Raw genomic sequence first — 13,421 nt, forward strand, 5'->3', positions numbered from 1 at the left:
ACTTCTTCTTCTTCTTCTTTTGATTTGATTGGCGGTTGGCAGCCAGCATTTAGGAGCATTACCGCCACCTACCAGACTGGAGTGTGGAACAGATTATGTGCAGAATAACATAAAAATCAAATAAACAAATAAAACAAAAAATAAAAATAAAAAAAATTAAATAAATAAAAATTGAAAACCTATATCCTTTCCATTAATCCTGTTTCTTTCAGATATTTAATGAGATGCTTTGATATTCCCCATGCTTTATCCCCAAGGAGGTTCTCGACAGTGAACCTAAGCTCAGCTTTCTCTACAACTGCTGCTATTTTCCTCCTTGCCTCTACATAGCCTCTACACTCAACCAGCACATGTTGAATGGTCTCTATACTATTACATTTTACACAGTGTCCAGTTGGGTGTTTACCTATGTTATAAAGTGAATGGTTAAGCCCTGTGTGTCCTATTCTTAGACGGGTAATGACTGTCTCTGTCTTCCGGCACCCACCCAGTTTTCTTCCTAGACCAACATGATTCTGTATACTGTAAAGATGTCTTCCAGTTTCATTTAGTTCCCAGTATTCTTGCCATATTTTTTGCATTTTCTCTTTAATGATTGTTTTAGCTTCAGATTTACTTAGCGGAACTTGTATATCAACTGACTTTGATTTAAGTGCTTGTTTTGCCAGAATATCAGCATCTTCATTTCCTTCTACCCCTACATGGGCAGGAACCAAAACAAAGTAGACAGTCCAGCCCTTATGATATAATCTACATAGAGAGCTATGAATACTAAATACCAGATCCAGCCTACAGGACTTAACAGATTTAATACTGGTGAGCGCTGCCCAGCTATCTGATGCAATGACCACCTTGCTTTCCTTATTTTCTTCTATCTATTCTATCCTCAGAAAACCAAATATCCATTTCCTACCCTCCACAATTTCTCCATACTCCAATAAACTTTTTACTGTATTATCTATCTGTCCTATTTTTTTTAACTGTGTTCAGGAAACTACTTCTTCTTTATTAATTTTATTGGCAGTTGGAAAACAACAAATTGATGCATTACCGCCACCAACTGGTATAGAGTGTGGATCAGAATAATTAGTCCTTACATTATGAACAAACAAAAACTCATATCCTCACAGTCACATTGGTTACTCTATAGTGAAATACAATTCGATGGCACTCGTCTCTTCTAAATCTAATAAATCAAAGTGTAGGCCTACTTTTATAATTCTGAGGGTTTGAATCAGCTGCTTTCGTTCTTCCTCATACTTCTGATAGTGTAGCCTACCATAACATGCTCTACAGTTTCTTGTTGCCCACAGTAGTCACAACTGCCTGAGTAATGTTCGCCTATTTTGAATAGCCTAATGTGCGGTTCAGTCCAGTGTAGGGATGGGGATCGAGACCCAATTCCAAACTTTCTCTAATAGTTGATGACAGCTACGCTCGTTACTGTAAGTACATGCAATAAAACCTTCGCAAGTAAAAAGACAGTATGTAAAGCTAATAGAACTAGATGTTTCAATCCCTTTAGTAGGAAACTCTTGACAGTAGCAGTCGATGTGAAGTGATGAAAAAGAAGGAGGGTAAGGTATGTCATTGGGGTCATCAGATGGGCACCCTGCTTCATCGACGTTTCGCTGATTTAAGCCCACAACGTCTCCAGAGGGCTAAACAGTGTACCCAGTGTCCCAGGTAACTTACACCCCCCTCCATGCCATACCCCTCTATGTCCCTGATGGGCTCTGCATGGCAGGGGCGTCCTTTTCCCTGAGTCAGGCCTAAGCCTGACTGCATACCATCTGTCTCTATCTTGCTGCCCAGTTGGGCTCCTTACGCTTGATCCAGAGCCAGTTACTGCTTTTTTCAGCAGCACTTGACATGGACTTGATGGCTTGTTGGAGGGAGCGACCCTTCACCCCTATTTTTTTTAGCAAACTAATAGTAAATGTGGCAACAAATCCCCTGCATCCCACCTCTACTGGGAAGATGCTGATCTTCCAGCCGTTCTGGGATGCTTCAGCTGCCATATTTGTTTTTTTCCTCTCCTATGCCTCTTCACACCCATCTTCCCATGGTACTGTTAATTCCACAACATATGCCAGTTTTGTTGTTGGAGACCACAGGACCATGTCTGGCCGGAGTGTTGTAGCCACTATTTCTGGGGGAAACACAAGCTTCTTATTAATGTCTACTTCTAGTTTTCAATCCTGCGCTGATATTACTAATATTGCATAGTTACCAAAGTGAAATTACAAGTTCTAAATTTTTTGGGGGGCATTTTTCTCATGATATTGTACAAAGAATAAAAATAATCCGTTGTTTCTGAAATGTAAGAAAAGTGTGTCAAATTGCAGAAAAATGTATTCCAAATTATACTACAATAAAAGTACTTTATATGAAAATGTCATATATTGAATATAAAAGGACAAAAACTAAATTGCCAATCATGGAAACAACTTTTCAGCAGTCGCACCACATGATATTTCGTTGCACCACATGATATTTTCTAATTTAGTCAAAATTTACAGGGAGAGAACATGCAACCTAAACAAAACAAACAGGCTTCCTACAAAAGGACTCCATGAAATTTATAATCAAAACAAATATTGGCAGAAATAACTTTATATTCATTGTTTTTCTGAGGTCATACCACATGATATCTAAAAGTGGCAACTACATACCAGCTGTTACAATTTTACATTTTTCCAGATTTGAACTTCTCCCACTTAGCATTCCCAAACACCCATTTTCCACCCATATCTAGTGCATTCATTTATATCGTGCATATAACAGATAGTTGTCACTACTCATGGTTCCCTCTTAGTACACTTTCCAATCGCAAATGGTAGCAATATTATTTGAAACCATTGTAAGATCAAGTGTCAACTCCTTCCCTTTGTTTACTTCTATTCTTGTTTTACTTTCATCATTTAATCAGACCGGGCATTTAACATCTCTCCCACTAGCCCATAGTGTGTTATGTGCATTGATGGTGTGTGTGTGCAGTTTGTTCAATTTGTGTGGTGTTTGTTCAATTTGCAAGATTTAGAATAATTCATAACCACTAATTCCTTCCTTTCCACCCAAACTTCCACCACCACATACTCCTGTTATATTCCTTTTCCAATAGTCATTACTCTGTGAGGAGTGCCTTGTTTAACGCAGCCCCCTTCTCCCTCAGTTTTTCCTCTAGTGCCTAATTGCCACATATCCATACAGTTGGGTTTCAGCTATGATTCCTGAGCACACAAGATGTCCGGTTTCTCCCCCTGACTGTCTACATATTGCTTATAATACTATCCATTTGCTATCAAACTCCTCGCATTTCACTGAAATATTAAACTTGTTATTATTATCAACCAACACATAGTGACTTTTGGCTTGCCTGTACATCCATAGAAATAAATCTAACAAAATATACAAAAAACATGCAAATAAAACATTTTCTTAAGCAACTTTGCCTTTAGGCCTATAAATATATGACAAAAACGAAAGAAAATAATAAAGAAATTCATATTTTGGAGGTGGAGGGCTGGGTGGATGTTTTATTAGTATTATTAGCATTAGTTTGCTAGTGTTTGCAATAATTTTGGTGGGTGTTTGCGTTTTGTAGTAAGACCACCAAGCTCCTGAAGTGTACAGATGACACCACCCTCACTGGGCTCATCTCTTGTGGTTATAAGTCTGCCCACAGGTGGAAGACTGACCATGTGGGTTCCTGGTGCAGCCAGATCAATCTGGACCTCAATGCTCTGCAGACAGTGGAGATGGTTGTGGTTTTCAAGAAGAGCCCAGCAACACACCTACCCCAATCACCCTCTGTGCCTCTACAGTCGACACTGTGGAGTCATTACACTTCCTGGGCACCGTCCTCAGCCAGGACCTCCAGTGGGAGTTGGTACCCTTATGTCACATACTAATTACACCATTTGAAATTTTTCCAAGTCTTCATACCCCTTTCTAAAGATTTCAGGTAAAGTCTTCACAACACTTGGGACTTTCTCACAATTCTTCAGTATCTTCATGTCTTTCAGCTAGAAACTACATTCATACCTTAAAATGTTCTACATTTATTAGTGCAATTTGGGGTTGGTACCCCACTACTGGGGTAGGTTGTAACACATGCTGGGGTAAGTTGTAACAATTAGACAAAAGAAGCAAAATTGGATGCCACACCATATGATATGCTACATAAACAGGTATAGTGAAATAAAAGAACAATGTTTCTCTCTCACTGTGACAGACTATGTGTGATTGACTCATGTGCATGTATGTTTATATAATTTGTTTATAGAATAAACTTACTTAACAGTATACTTACTACTACAATGTACTTAATCAAAGAACATCGTTGTACATCCTTAAATATAACTAAAAAAAAGGTGTGTGTCAATGTTTGTATATTCTTAATCAGAGTGATAGTTAGAGCTTGCCATACCAGCACCTCTATATTTTCCTCTTTGACGTACTGGGACTTTTTCTTGCGCACCGGCACTTCTCACAAGCTGCCTGTACGCTTTTATTCCCTCTCCATCAATGGAGACTGATTAGGGAAAAGATCTAGTGCACACAGCAACATGTGAACAACATGTGAATGGGGAGTACTGGTTACAGAGCTGACAAATGAATGCTGGTAACCCTGGAGTGAAGGCTTGGCGGGCCCAGATTGCAATGGCTACTCTGTAAAATATTAAAATAAAGAAAGTCCTCAGTTGGATGTATAGTGGATGGTTCTAACACTTTTTTAAAGAAGTTTTACAGCCTACCCCACCCCGGTCAGCCATTGTTTAGCTAGCTGTATTAGCATGGTGGTTTGAAATAAGAAAGGAAAAAATGCATCACATGTTGCTTAAGAAACTACATTTCAATCTAATATAAGTCAAACAATTTTATCTACAATAGTACAGACACAAGACAATAAAGCTGATTTGAATTTGAATTAGTTGTGGTCAAAAAATTTACTATCATTTGACAAATCAGATTTGACGCTCATGATATAACGTTACATTATAGGACCTGCTCTTGATAGCAGTATCTATAAGCTCGGGTTTTGAGAAAGTTTGGAACAGGGTCTGGATTGGCAACCTGTCCAGGGTGTACCCGCCTTTCGCCTGATGTCAGCTGGGATTGGCTCCAGCCCCCCGCGACCCTGTACGCAGGATAAGCGGTTGATGAAGGATGGATGGATGAAACTGGGTCCTTTTAGAACCGATTATCGATCCCCATCCCTGCTGGTGTGGTCTCAGTTTTTTATTCTTCAATCTTCTTGTTACAACTTACCACAGTAGCCTACTCGGGCAGGTTGGAACAATGGAACTTCATGGACAAAAATAACAATTAATTCTGTAATATAGTTGGAAAATTTGGACAGATTTCTATTTGTACTAGACAAATAAGGGTACTTTGTTCCAAATGTGAGAATTCTAACACAAAACGTTTTGCAAATTATAGGTGCAGAGACAGAAAGTGTTACAAACATCCCAGGCCTCCACTTTCCTTCTGTAGCTATAAGCTGTGTACAGTATGTTACTGTATATTTTCAATGCATTCTGGGAAAACAGAACTGTAAATCTAAATATAGTAATACTAACTGATTATTGGGTGAATTATAAGGTCTTATTATACATCCATGAACTGACCGCAAAAAACAACTGATTTTCAACTCCATTTTCAAATTAAACACTGTCTTCGATTTAAAGTGCAATCTTTTATTTTAACATCAGAGCTCAGGAAATGTTCCTTGCGACATTCACTTCAGACTTAAGGTTTAATAGGCTAGGGAAGGAACTTAGATTTAGTCTAGTATGATGTTTTATGAAATCATTAGCTAGCTAAAATGTCACGTTTAGTCAAGCACAGAGAACACAATGGATTGGACCCAACCAGAAACAGCAGTTCATCAACAGCAAACAAAAACCAAAGGAGCAGAAAAGTCCAGTAACCAAGGTAGAAAGTCCAAAAGCAAACAAATCCCAAAAAAAGGACAATGACCAAGTGGCCCTGAAAGAAGGGAATAGACAATTAACTTCTATAACATCTAATAGGCCTTCTGACTGTAGGGTAAATTAGTTAGTTGTTTTCACAGTATTAGCAGAGAACAGGGGATGGTTGTAGAAAAGGGAAAGTTGTAACAGCACCACTTTCCCATAGAAGGGATGACCTCAGAGTCATGTGATTAATTACATATATGACCACTTCCCTCGTGACCTTGCATGTGAAATTTCATGGCTGGGTGAAGAAGTATGCAAAATTTACAGCCAAAACACTGATTTTCAGATGAGAAGGTATTTTTTTTAGGAACAATGCAGAGCAGTGCAATACATTTTTTCAGATACATATTTTGTTGTGTGGTCTTAATTTTAAATTATTCACTCTTATTGTTAAAACTTCCCCCAGGTTGTGTTACAACTTACCGGATAGTGGTGCAGGTTGTAACAATGGAAAGTCTTGTAATATAGCTGGTGAAGTTGGACACATTTCTATTTGTAGTAGACAAGGAAGGGTACTTTGTGCCAAATGTGAGAAGGCTTTAGCACAACACAAAATTCCTTCAAGTTATGCTGAGACAGAAAACCAGTACAACCATCCCCTATAACTGTATTCTCAACAGTTTCTTATTGTACCCATAAACTGTGTACAATTACCATAGATGCCACGATCACGAGCCTCCTGCTGCTTATTGGATGTAGTAGGTGTGTCACGTTCAGTGGTGTGGAGGCAGGTAGTACGACCCAAATGCAGGACACGAAAGCCGGCAGGTACAGTTCAGTGAATTTATTAATGGAAACAAAAAGCGAGCACACTTACAGACTGAGTGGCTGATAGACTAAGTCCAAAACAAAGGTTGTCCAACAGAAAACCAAAACGAGCAGGGAAACACAACAAGTGAGGCTGACAACAGGCGAACACACTACAACACTGGGTGACAATAAACAGTGACTCGACAAAAACCAGCCAGAAACACCAGGTATATATACACACAGACAACAAGCAGGGCGGGAGCAACACAGGTGAGGAGCATGAGGCTAACGAGGCAGGCAGAGAGACAACAGGGAAAACAGAGAGAGACAGGCAGACAAAGTGACAACTGGGGGAACAGACGGAACACAGGTTACAGAACACATAACAGACCAGAGGAAGAAATATAAACTAATAAAGACACAAGCAGACAGATCACCACAAAACTTACACCAACAGGGAAAACAGACAGAAGCTATAAGGTAAAACAGAACTCAGATAGACATGGGCAAAACACAGGAGTACACGGACCAGGAGTGAACACTAAGACATGAACTAGGGTACAGGACAAAAAACTAAGATACGAGACAAGACAGATACTAAGTAAGATGTGGATGAATAATAATAAAGGCTACACAGAGACTGGAGCAGAATGAAAAAAATAGACAAGCAGACAGAACTCAAAACTCAACCTACAATAAGACAGATAATAAACTAAACTAAGTGCAAAAAAAGGTACGGCTTTCTTTTCCTTTGTTTACTTCTCTACAGTCTTTAGTGTACTTTAGTGACTTGTTTAAACAGACTCCTTTGTCGTTTTCTGCTTCTTAATGTCTCTTTGGAGGAGGTTTGCTACTCACCCCTAAAGGAAAAAACCCTTGCAGAGATCTTTCAGTTCTTCAAGATTTATTGATTGAAAGTTAACAAAATGGTTCTCTGTTGTTTACTTTCAACAAACTATCAAAAATGGGAATTAAATTTGTTTTCCACAACTCATATCGATCACTAAACTATTTCAATCCTCCTTTCTCATTCGAACTCAAAAATAACGTCTCCTTTTTCTGATGATAGCCTACAGTCCACGAGGATGAGCTGATTAGGTTAAGGAGCAATCTGATACAATTACCTAATATTATTATCTAACAGTTATGTGAAAAAAGAAAAGAAAATAGATCACCTTACTTGTCCATAACAACAATAAAAATAACACCAATCAACGACTATGGTTTCAAAAGGTGGCATTTTACGCAAGGTATAGAATGAAGTACTTTATTAGAAGGTATCCCTTTAAGGGTAGGCTACAGGTTTTGGTTCTGGTATTGTAAAATTGTATATGATACCCAACCCTAATGCCCAGGATGATGCTTGCTCAAGCCTATGGAGTGCGAGCAACAGGATGCTGACGGCAGTTCAGTTAACAGCCACCCAGTGAGTTAGGCTACCTGTAATTGACCAATTGATTTCCGACTTCCTACACCATTGTTAGACTATCAGTTTTTAACAGATCTGTTTATAATGCTCTACAGTGCTGGGAGTAACACAGTAATATAACGCATTACTTTTTTAAGAAATGGTAATATGTTTCCCGTTACAATCTCAGTAACACGTGTTACAACGCATTTTAACACGAAATTAGGTGGTGTTTTTATTTTTATTTTTTTTTACTAATAGGCCTACACCAACACCGAGAAACTGCATTTGGGTCCTGAAACCTGTTCCTGCCTGCACACACGACAAACCTCGACAATACCTGGCAATAAAGCTGATTCTGATTCTGAAATAACAGTTCAATGCTGTCCATCATTTTAGAGTAGCCTATGCTAAAAACGACCATAGTAAGTTTTACGTTGAATTTTTCCATGGTATGAAATACTGGACAGTTGTTGCCAGTAGGCCTACCTTACTGTTAATTAGGCCAAGACAATAAACATTTTACAGTAGGGCCACATAGCCTACAATGCAGCTTCATTTACTACACTGATCTATGATTTAATACATTGTGTTTTTCATGTATTGTTTGTGGATTATCAAGGCATTTCATTTGGATATGGTTTCTGTAAGATTGGATTTATGGAAGTTCAACTTCAGAGACTTAATAGGTGTAGGCCTAACTGCACAAAAATCATGTCTGAGCTCCACTTGAAGTCATGAGCTTTGAATGAGAGTGGTCAGTGTAGTTTCTGGTAAAGTAACATAATCAGAACTAATGAATGGAGACGGATGATGATCGGCTTCAGTAGGCTGAAGTGATAAGATGCAGAAAATTCGGATGTCTTACTTACTTTGGGAGGGGGTTCTCTGCGTAAAATTTAACACTGCTGACGAAACCAAATGTTTTGACGTAGGTGGCACCTCGACGAATGGGAACCCGATGCGCACGCGGCAGTGGCTTTAGGCTTTATAAGCCGGAAAGCACGGGTAAAAATGTTAAGTCTACCAGACCTGCAGGTTAACTCAGCTTCACTTCTCTCACCTTTTCTTCTCTTCCTCCAGAGTCAAAAACGATCCTATGGACTGCCACTGTAATGAAAGTGCACACCTTGGAGGAGCTGCACTGCAACAACTGCTTCGGCGACCTGTAGACACCAAGAAGTCCTCCGTGCACCGCAAGCACGAGACGTCCCGCAAAGAGGAGGAAAACAAGTCCCGCTTACCTGCGCTCGAAGCCGCCTACACCAGCATCCTCCACGAGCTCGGGGAGGACACGGACCGACAGGGGCTGCTGCGCACGCCGCTACGCGCCGCCAAGGCCATGCAGTTCCTCACCAAGGGCTACCATGAGAACATCCACGGTGAGTCAACAGGTTTCTCTCTGTGAGCTTTACAATGGAAGATGCTCTTGTGTAATTATACCGTTATTAATGTGATATGGCCCATCTATCGTACTGTATCTTATTCTCGATTAATGAGAAAACTAAACTCTGAGTGACTATAAAAATATACAACCTCTGCACACTGTCTTGCAGTGCTGAAATTTGCATGGGATGGCATTAATGTGTTTACCACCCCTATGTTATGTACACCTTATGATCAGATTAATATAGCCTACAATAATAATGAAGCAACATACAAACAACTAAAGAAGTCATTTCCACAAAAGTGAACATTTGTATTATTTTATGGCAGTGCTATTTATTATAATTAGATTCCTAAATCTGTTAGATTACAGCAGCTTTAAAATATGTCAAGAGTTTAGAGCTGCAACAATTAATCGATTAGTCAATGTACAAAAAATAATGTTTTTCAAGCAAGAAATGCCAAATTTTAAGTAGTTCCAGCTTCACAGATGACATGAGTTGACAATTTTCTTCTACTGAATATTGAATTTATTTAGGTTTTGGAGTGTTTGTGGGACAAAGCAATAGGATTTATGGGCATGTTTCACTACATACAATGTGTGTTTGTGCCCCTAGACATTTTAAATGATGCCATATTTGACGAAGACCACGATGAGATGGTGATTGTGAAGGACATAGATATGTTTTCACTGTGTGAACATCACCTGGTGCCCTTTTATGGCAAGGTAAGTCTGTGTATTTATGCATACCAACTGTAAGGGATTTAAAGACAGTGTAAAGACAGTGTGTTTCTGTGTTGAAAGCAGATATTACAAATAACTGGCCTGAAACAAGGGGTGAACTGGGGCAAATAAATGGCCTGGGAATTTGTCCCTGGTCAACCCATTCTTCAAAATAAGCATGGGTATTTAAATACCTTTTTCCTGCATTCTTGAGAATTTTATTTAAGTATAGTACATCATGAAATGAGCCATTAAAGTACAAAAAGTCAAAACTACAAACCCCTATCTGGCTCTTTGTGGCTGTAGAAGTAGCAGCAGCACCAAAAGAAAAGTCTTTAACTGCACCTGCCCTTAGCGACTTTTTTTCTCCCTTAACTTTTTAGCACCACCTTTGTGTTTCTTCTAAAGTTTTTATCCATTGAAGCACAAATAATTGGGCTAGGGGTTAGGTCCATGTTTCAACCACTTCTTTATATTCTGGCCAGTAACCACTCACTACTTGCCAGTCGATCCAATCGATTCTCAACTGCAGTTGTTTGTCTCTGTTTTATTACTATGTGGTTTATCAGCCAAATTCTCCTGCGGCCCACCCGGAAAAACTTCCGGTCCTCCCAATGGCCAGTCTGCCCTTGCCTGAAACACTGTATTTGTGCAGGCTCGTGCATGTGGGTGTCACTGTCTTGTTTTTCTGCTTACGAGCTGATGTGTGCTGTGTATGTGTGTGTTTCTAAGGATTGTGAGGTCAGTGTCAGTATTTAATTGCTAATATTTACCATCCTTCACTCTGATAATGTGACCTCTGCTTTCATTGGCTGCCATCTCTCTTCAGGTTCACATCGGGTACATTCCCAACAAAAAAGTGGTGGGACTAAGCAAGCTGGCAAGGTAACACAGCGCATGCACACACACATTATACCCTTGTGCTGTCACTGTGGGTGTATGTTTCTGGTGTTAGTGCCGGGTGGCAGCGTTCTTCTGTTATGTCAGTGCATTGACCTGGAGGCTTAAGTCTAAGCCCAATGGCCATCATCTAGTCCCCTCATCAAGCACACTCACAGACACAAATCTAAACTCTATCCGCTCTCGAGCCATGAGAAAATCCCTTCGGACCTGTGGGAATCAGCACTTATTTTCACAGCCTCTCTGTCTGTCTCCTTCTCTCCCTTTCCTAAAATATCACACCATCTCTGAACATACAAACCCAGAATACCAGTAACAGAGTCACTGGGTTTTTTTAGGCTGACTTGCTGTGTTTGAATCTTGCACGACAGATTCAGAGAGTTCTGTAGGGTGAATCATTCACAGATGAAGGGTCTGTACAGTTGGATTGCCAGACTAGAGGCCGCGGGTCAGGGACCGATGCCAGTCTGTGTTTAACAAATGATTAATCATTATTACGTCTGATCTATAATCAGTCCTCTCCGTTTTGCTTATGTTCTGGTTTCTGCAGGATTGTGGAGCTCTTCAGTCGGAGGCTCCAAGGTGAGCGACCAAAGACACTGCGCAATATCAAAAGGCTTTGCATACAGTCAGAGCACTTTTCTTCCAGTTTAACCAAGAGTTTATATGCAGTCTGGTGTTATCATGTTTACATGTGTGCCATATTTTTGTTTGATTTCAGTTCAAGAGCGTCTGACCAAGCAGATTGCCATGGGAATATCAGAGGCCCTGCAGCCAAAAGGTGTAGCTGTGATTATTGAAGCAGTGTAAGTACACACACCACCTTCTTCATCATCATCTGTATGATTTAAAGCTGTCCTGATACCTCAGGCAAAATGTAAAAATGTTACCATAAAGCCATTTCCCTTATTTGAGCGAGAATTATTCCAGTCTGCCATCACGAAGGCCGTTACAAAGGCTCTAATTTATGCTCTGAGAAGACATGAATGAGGATACACAAGACCAACCTTGGCAGCAGTCTTTTACTGGACTGACACAGTCCTTTATTGCAAAATGTGTTAGTGACTGATCTGAACCCACACCACACCATCACTGCAGTTTTATACTTAATATAATTGACAAATAACAGAACCAGCTCAAGTATAATACTCTTAGGTTTTAGATTCTGTTTGCTGATTCTTCATATAGTTGAAAGTAATGAAACTGTGTGTTTGTGTAGGTCGATTCACAAAAGAACCACTGCCGTCTTCATTCATTAAGGAGAAGAGAACGATTTCTCTTCTGTGTCTGAATTGGTATCATGGATAATATTATTGTCTGGGAGAGAAGGGGAGCCTGTTGTCTTCCAGCAATATTGTAATTGTCATTTCCCTTCAGTCTCGTGAGCCTGGAAATTCCTGTGCGTCGAGTAGAAACTATAGTTTAATTTGTGGGAGGGACTAAGATTCAAGGAAAAGACGCAAGTGAGGGAAATGTGGATGCAATTATGGGAATTGGCATGTACTCTGTGCAACTATTAAAATAATTAACACAGTTTTTCCTTTTACAAATTAAAAGTTGAATTCATAAGCAATAAAACGCATTCCTGGTTGAATCGATACACTGTACAACCTTACCTTATCTGGTATGACCACTTGCTTTTGGTTGCTGAATGCTCATTTTTAATTAAACCCTGACTGACACTGACTTTACACATTTGTTCACATGTACCCCTAAACAGACTTTGATGTGTAAAATTGTGGCCTTTGAACACATGTTCTATAGGTCAAAGACCCTCCTCAAAGCATGTCAAACGCTGCAGCTGCAAATCTGAGCCATGTGTGTGTTTGCAGGCACATGTGTATGGTCATGCGTGGCGTCCAGAAGATGAACAGCCGCACAATGACGAGCGCCATGGTGGGACTTTACCTCGAAGACCCCAAAACCCGGGAGGAGTTCCTGACCCTTTCAAAGCACACTTAACAAATGTCATACATCATTCACTCCAAAGCCTCTTTATACAGTTGCACACCGAAAGCTCTAGAGTAACAGTGCATCCACAACTGACTTTACTTTAAGAAAACAAAAACTAATAGCAGGAAACATGCTGGAAACAACAACAAAGCTGTATCCAAGCCTACTCTGGAGCTCACCTCAAAATGCCTGATAGATTTCAATCCTGTTGCTGAAATCTATCATTTGAAATCACTGTGAACATTATAGGAAATGAGAGACACATTTTTGGTGCCTTTGGTAGATATTTTATAGTCTTACATGGCAATATCAAAAC

General features: G+C 39.8%; 1 protein-coding gene across 1 annotated transcript; it reads left to right on the plus strand.

Annotated features, from left to right (window-relative positions):
• The first annotated feature begins 9,257 nt into the window (after positions 1 to 9,257).
• Positions 9,258 to 13,114, plus strand: gch2 (GTP cyclohydrolase 2). Its single transcript, XM_046069779.1, is given in 7 exon segments — positions 9,258 to 9,309; positions 9,312 to 9,524; positions 10,146 to 10,255; positions 11,082 to 11,137; positions 11,703 to 11,734; positions 11,874 to 11,958; positions 12,985 to 13,114. Coding segments are annotated over 7 exon segments (678 nt in total).
• Positions 13,115 to 13,421: the final 307 nt, after the last annotated feature.

The sequence above is a fragment of the Micropterus dolomieu genome, linkage group LG14 (genome assembly GCF_021292245.1).
Source record: "Micropterus dolomieu isolate WLL.071019.BEF.003 ecotype Adirondacks linkage group LG14, ASM2129224v1, whole genome shotgun sequence".
NCBI lineage: Eukaryota > Metazoa > Chordata > Actinopteri > Centrarchiformes > Centrarchidae > Micropterus > Micropterus dolomieu.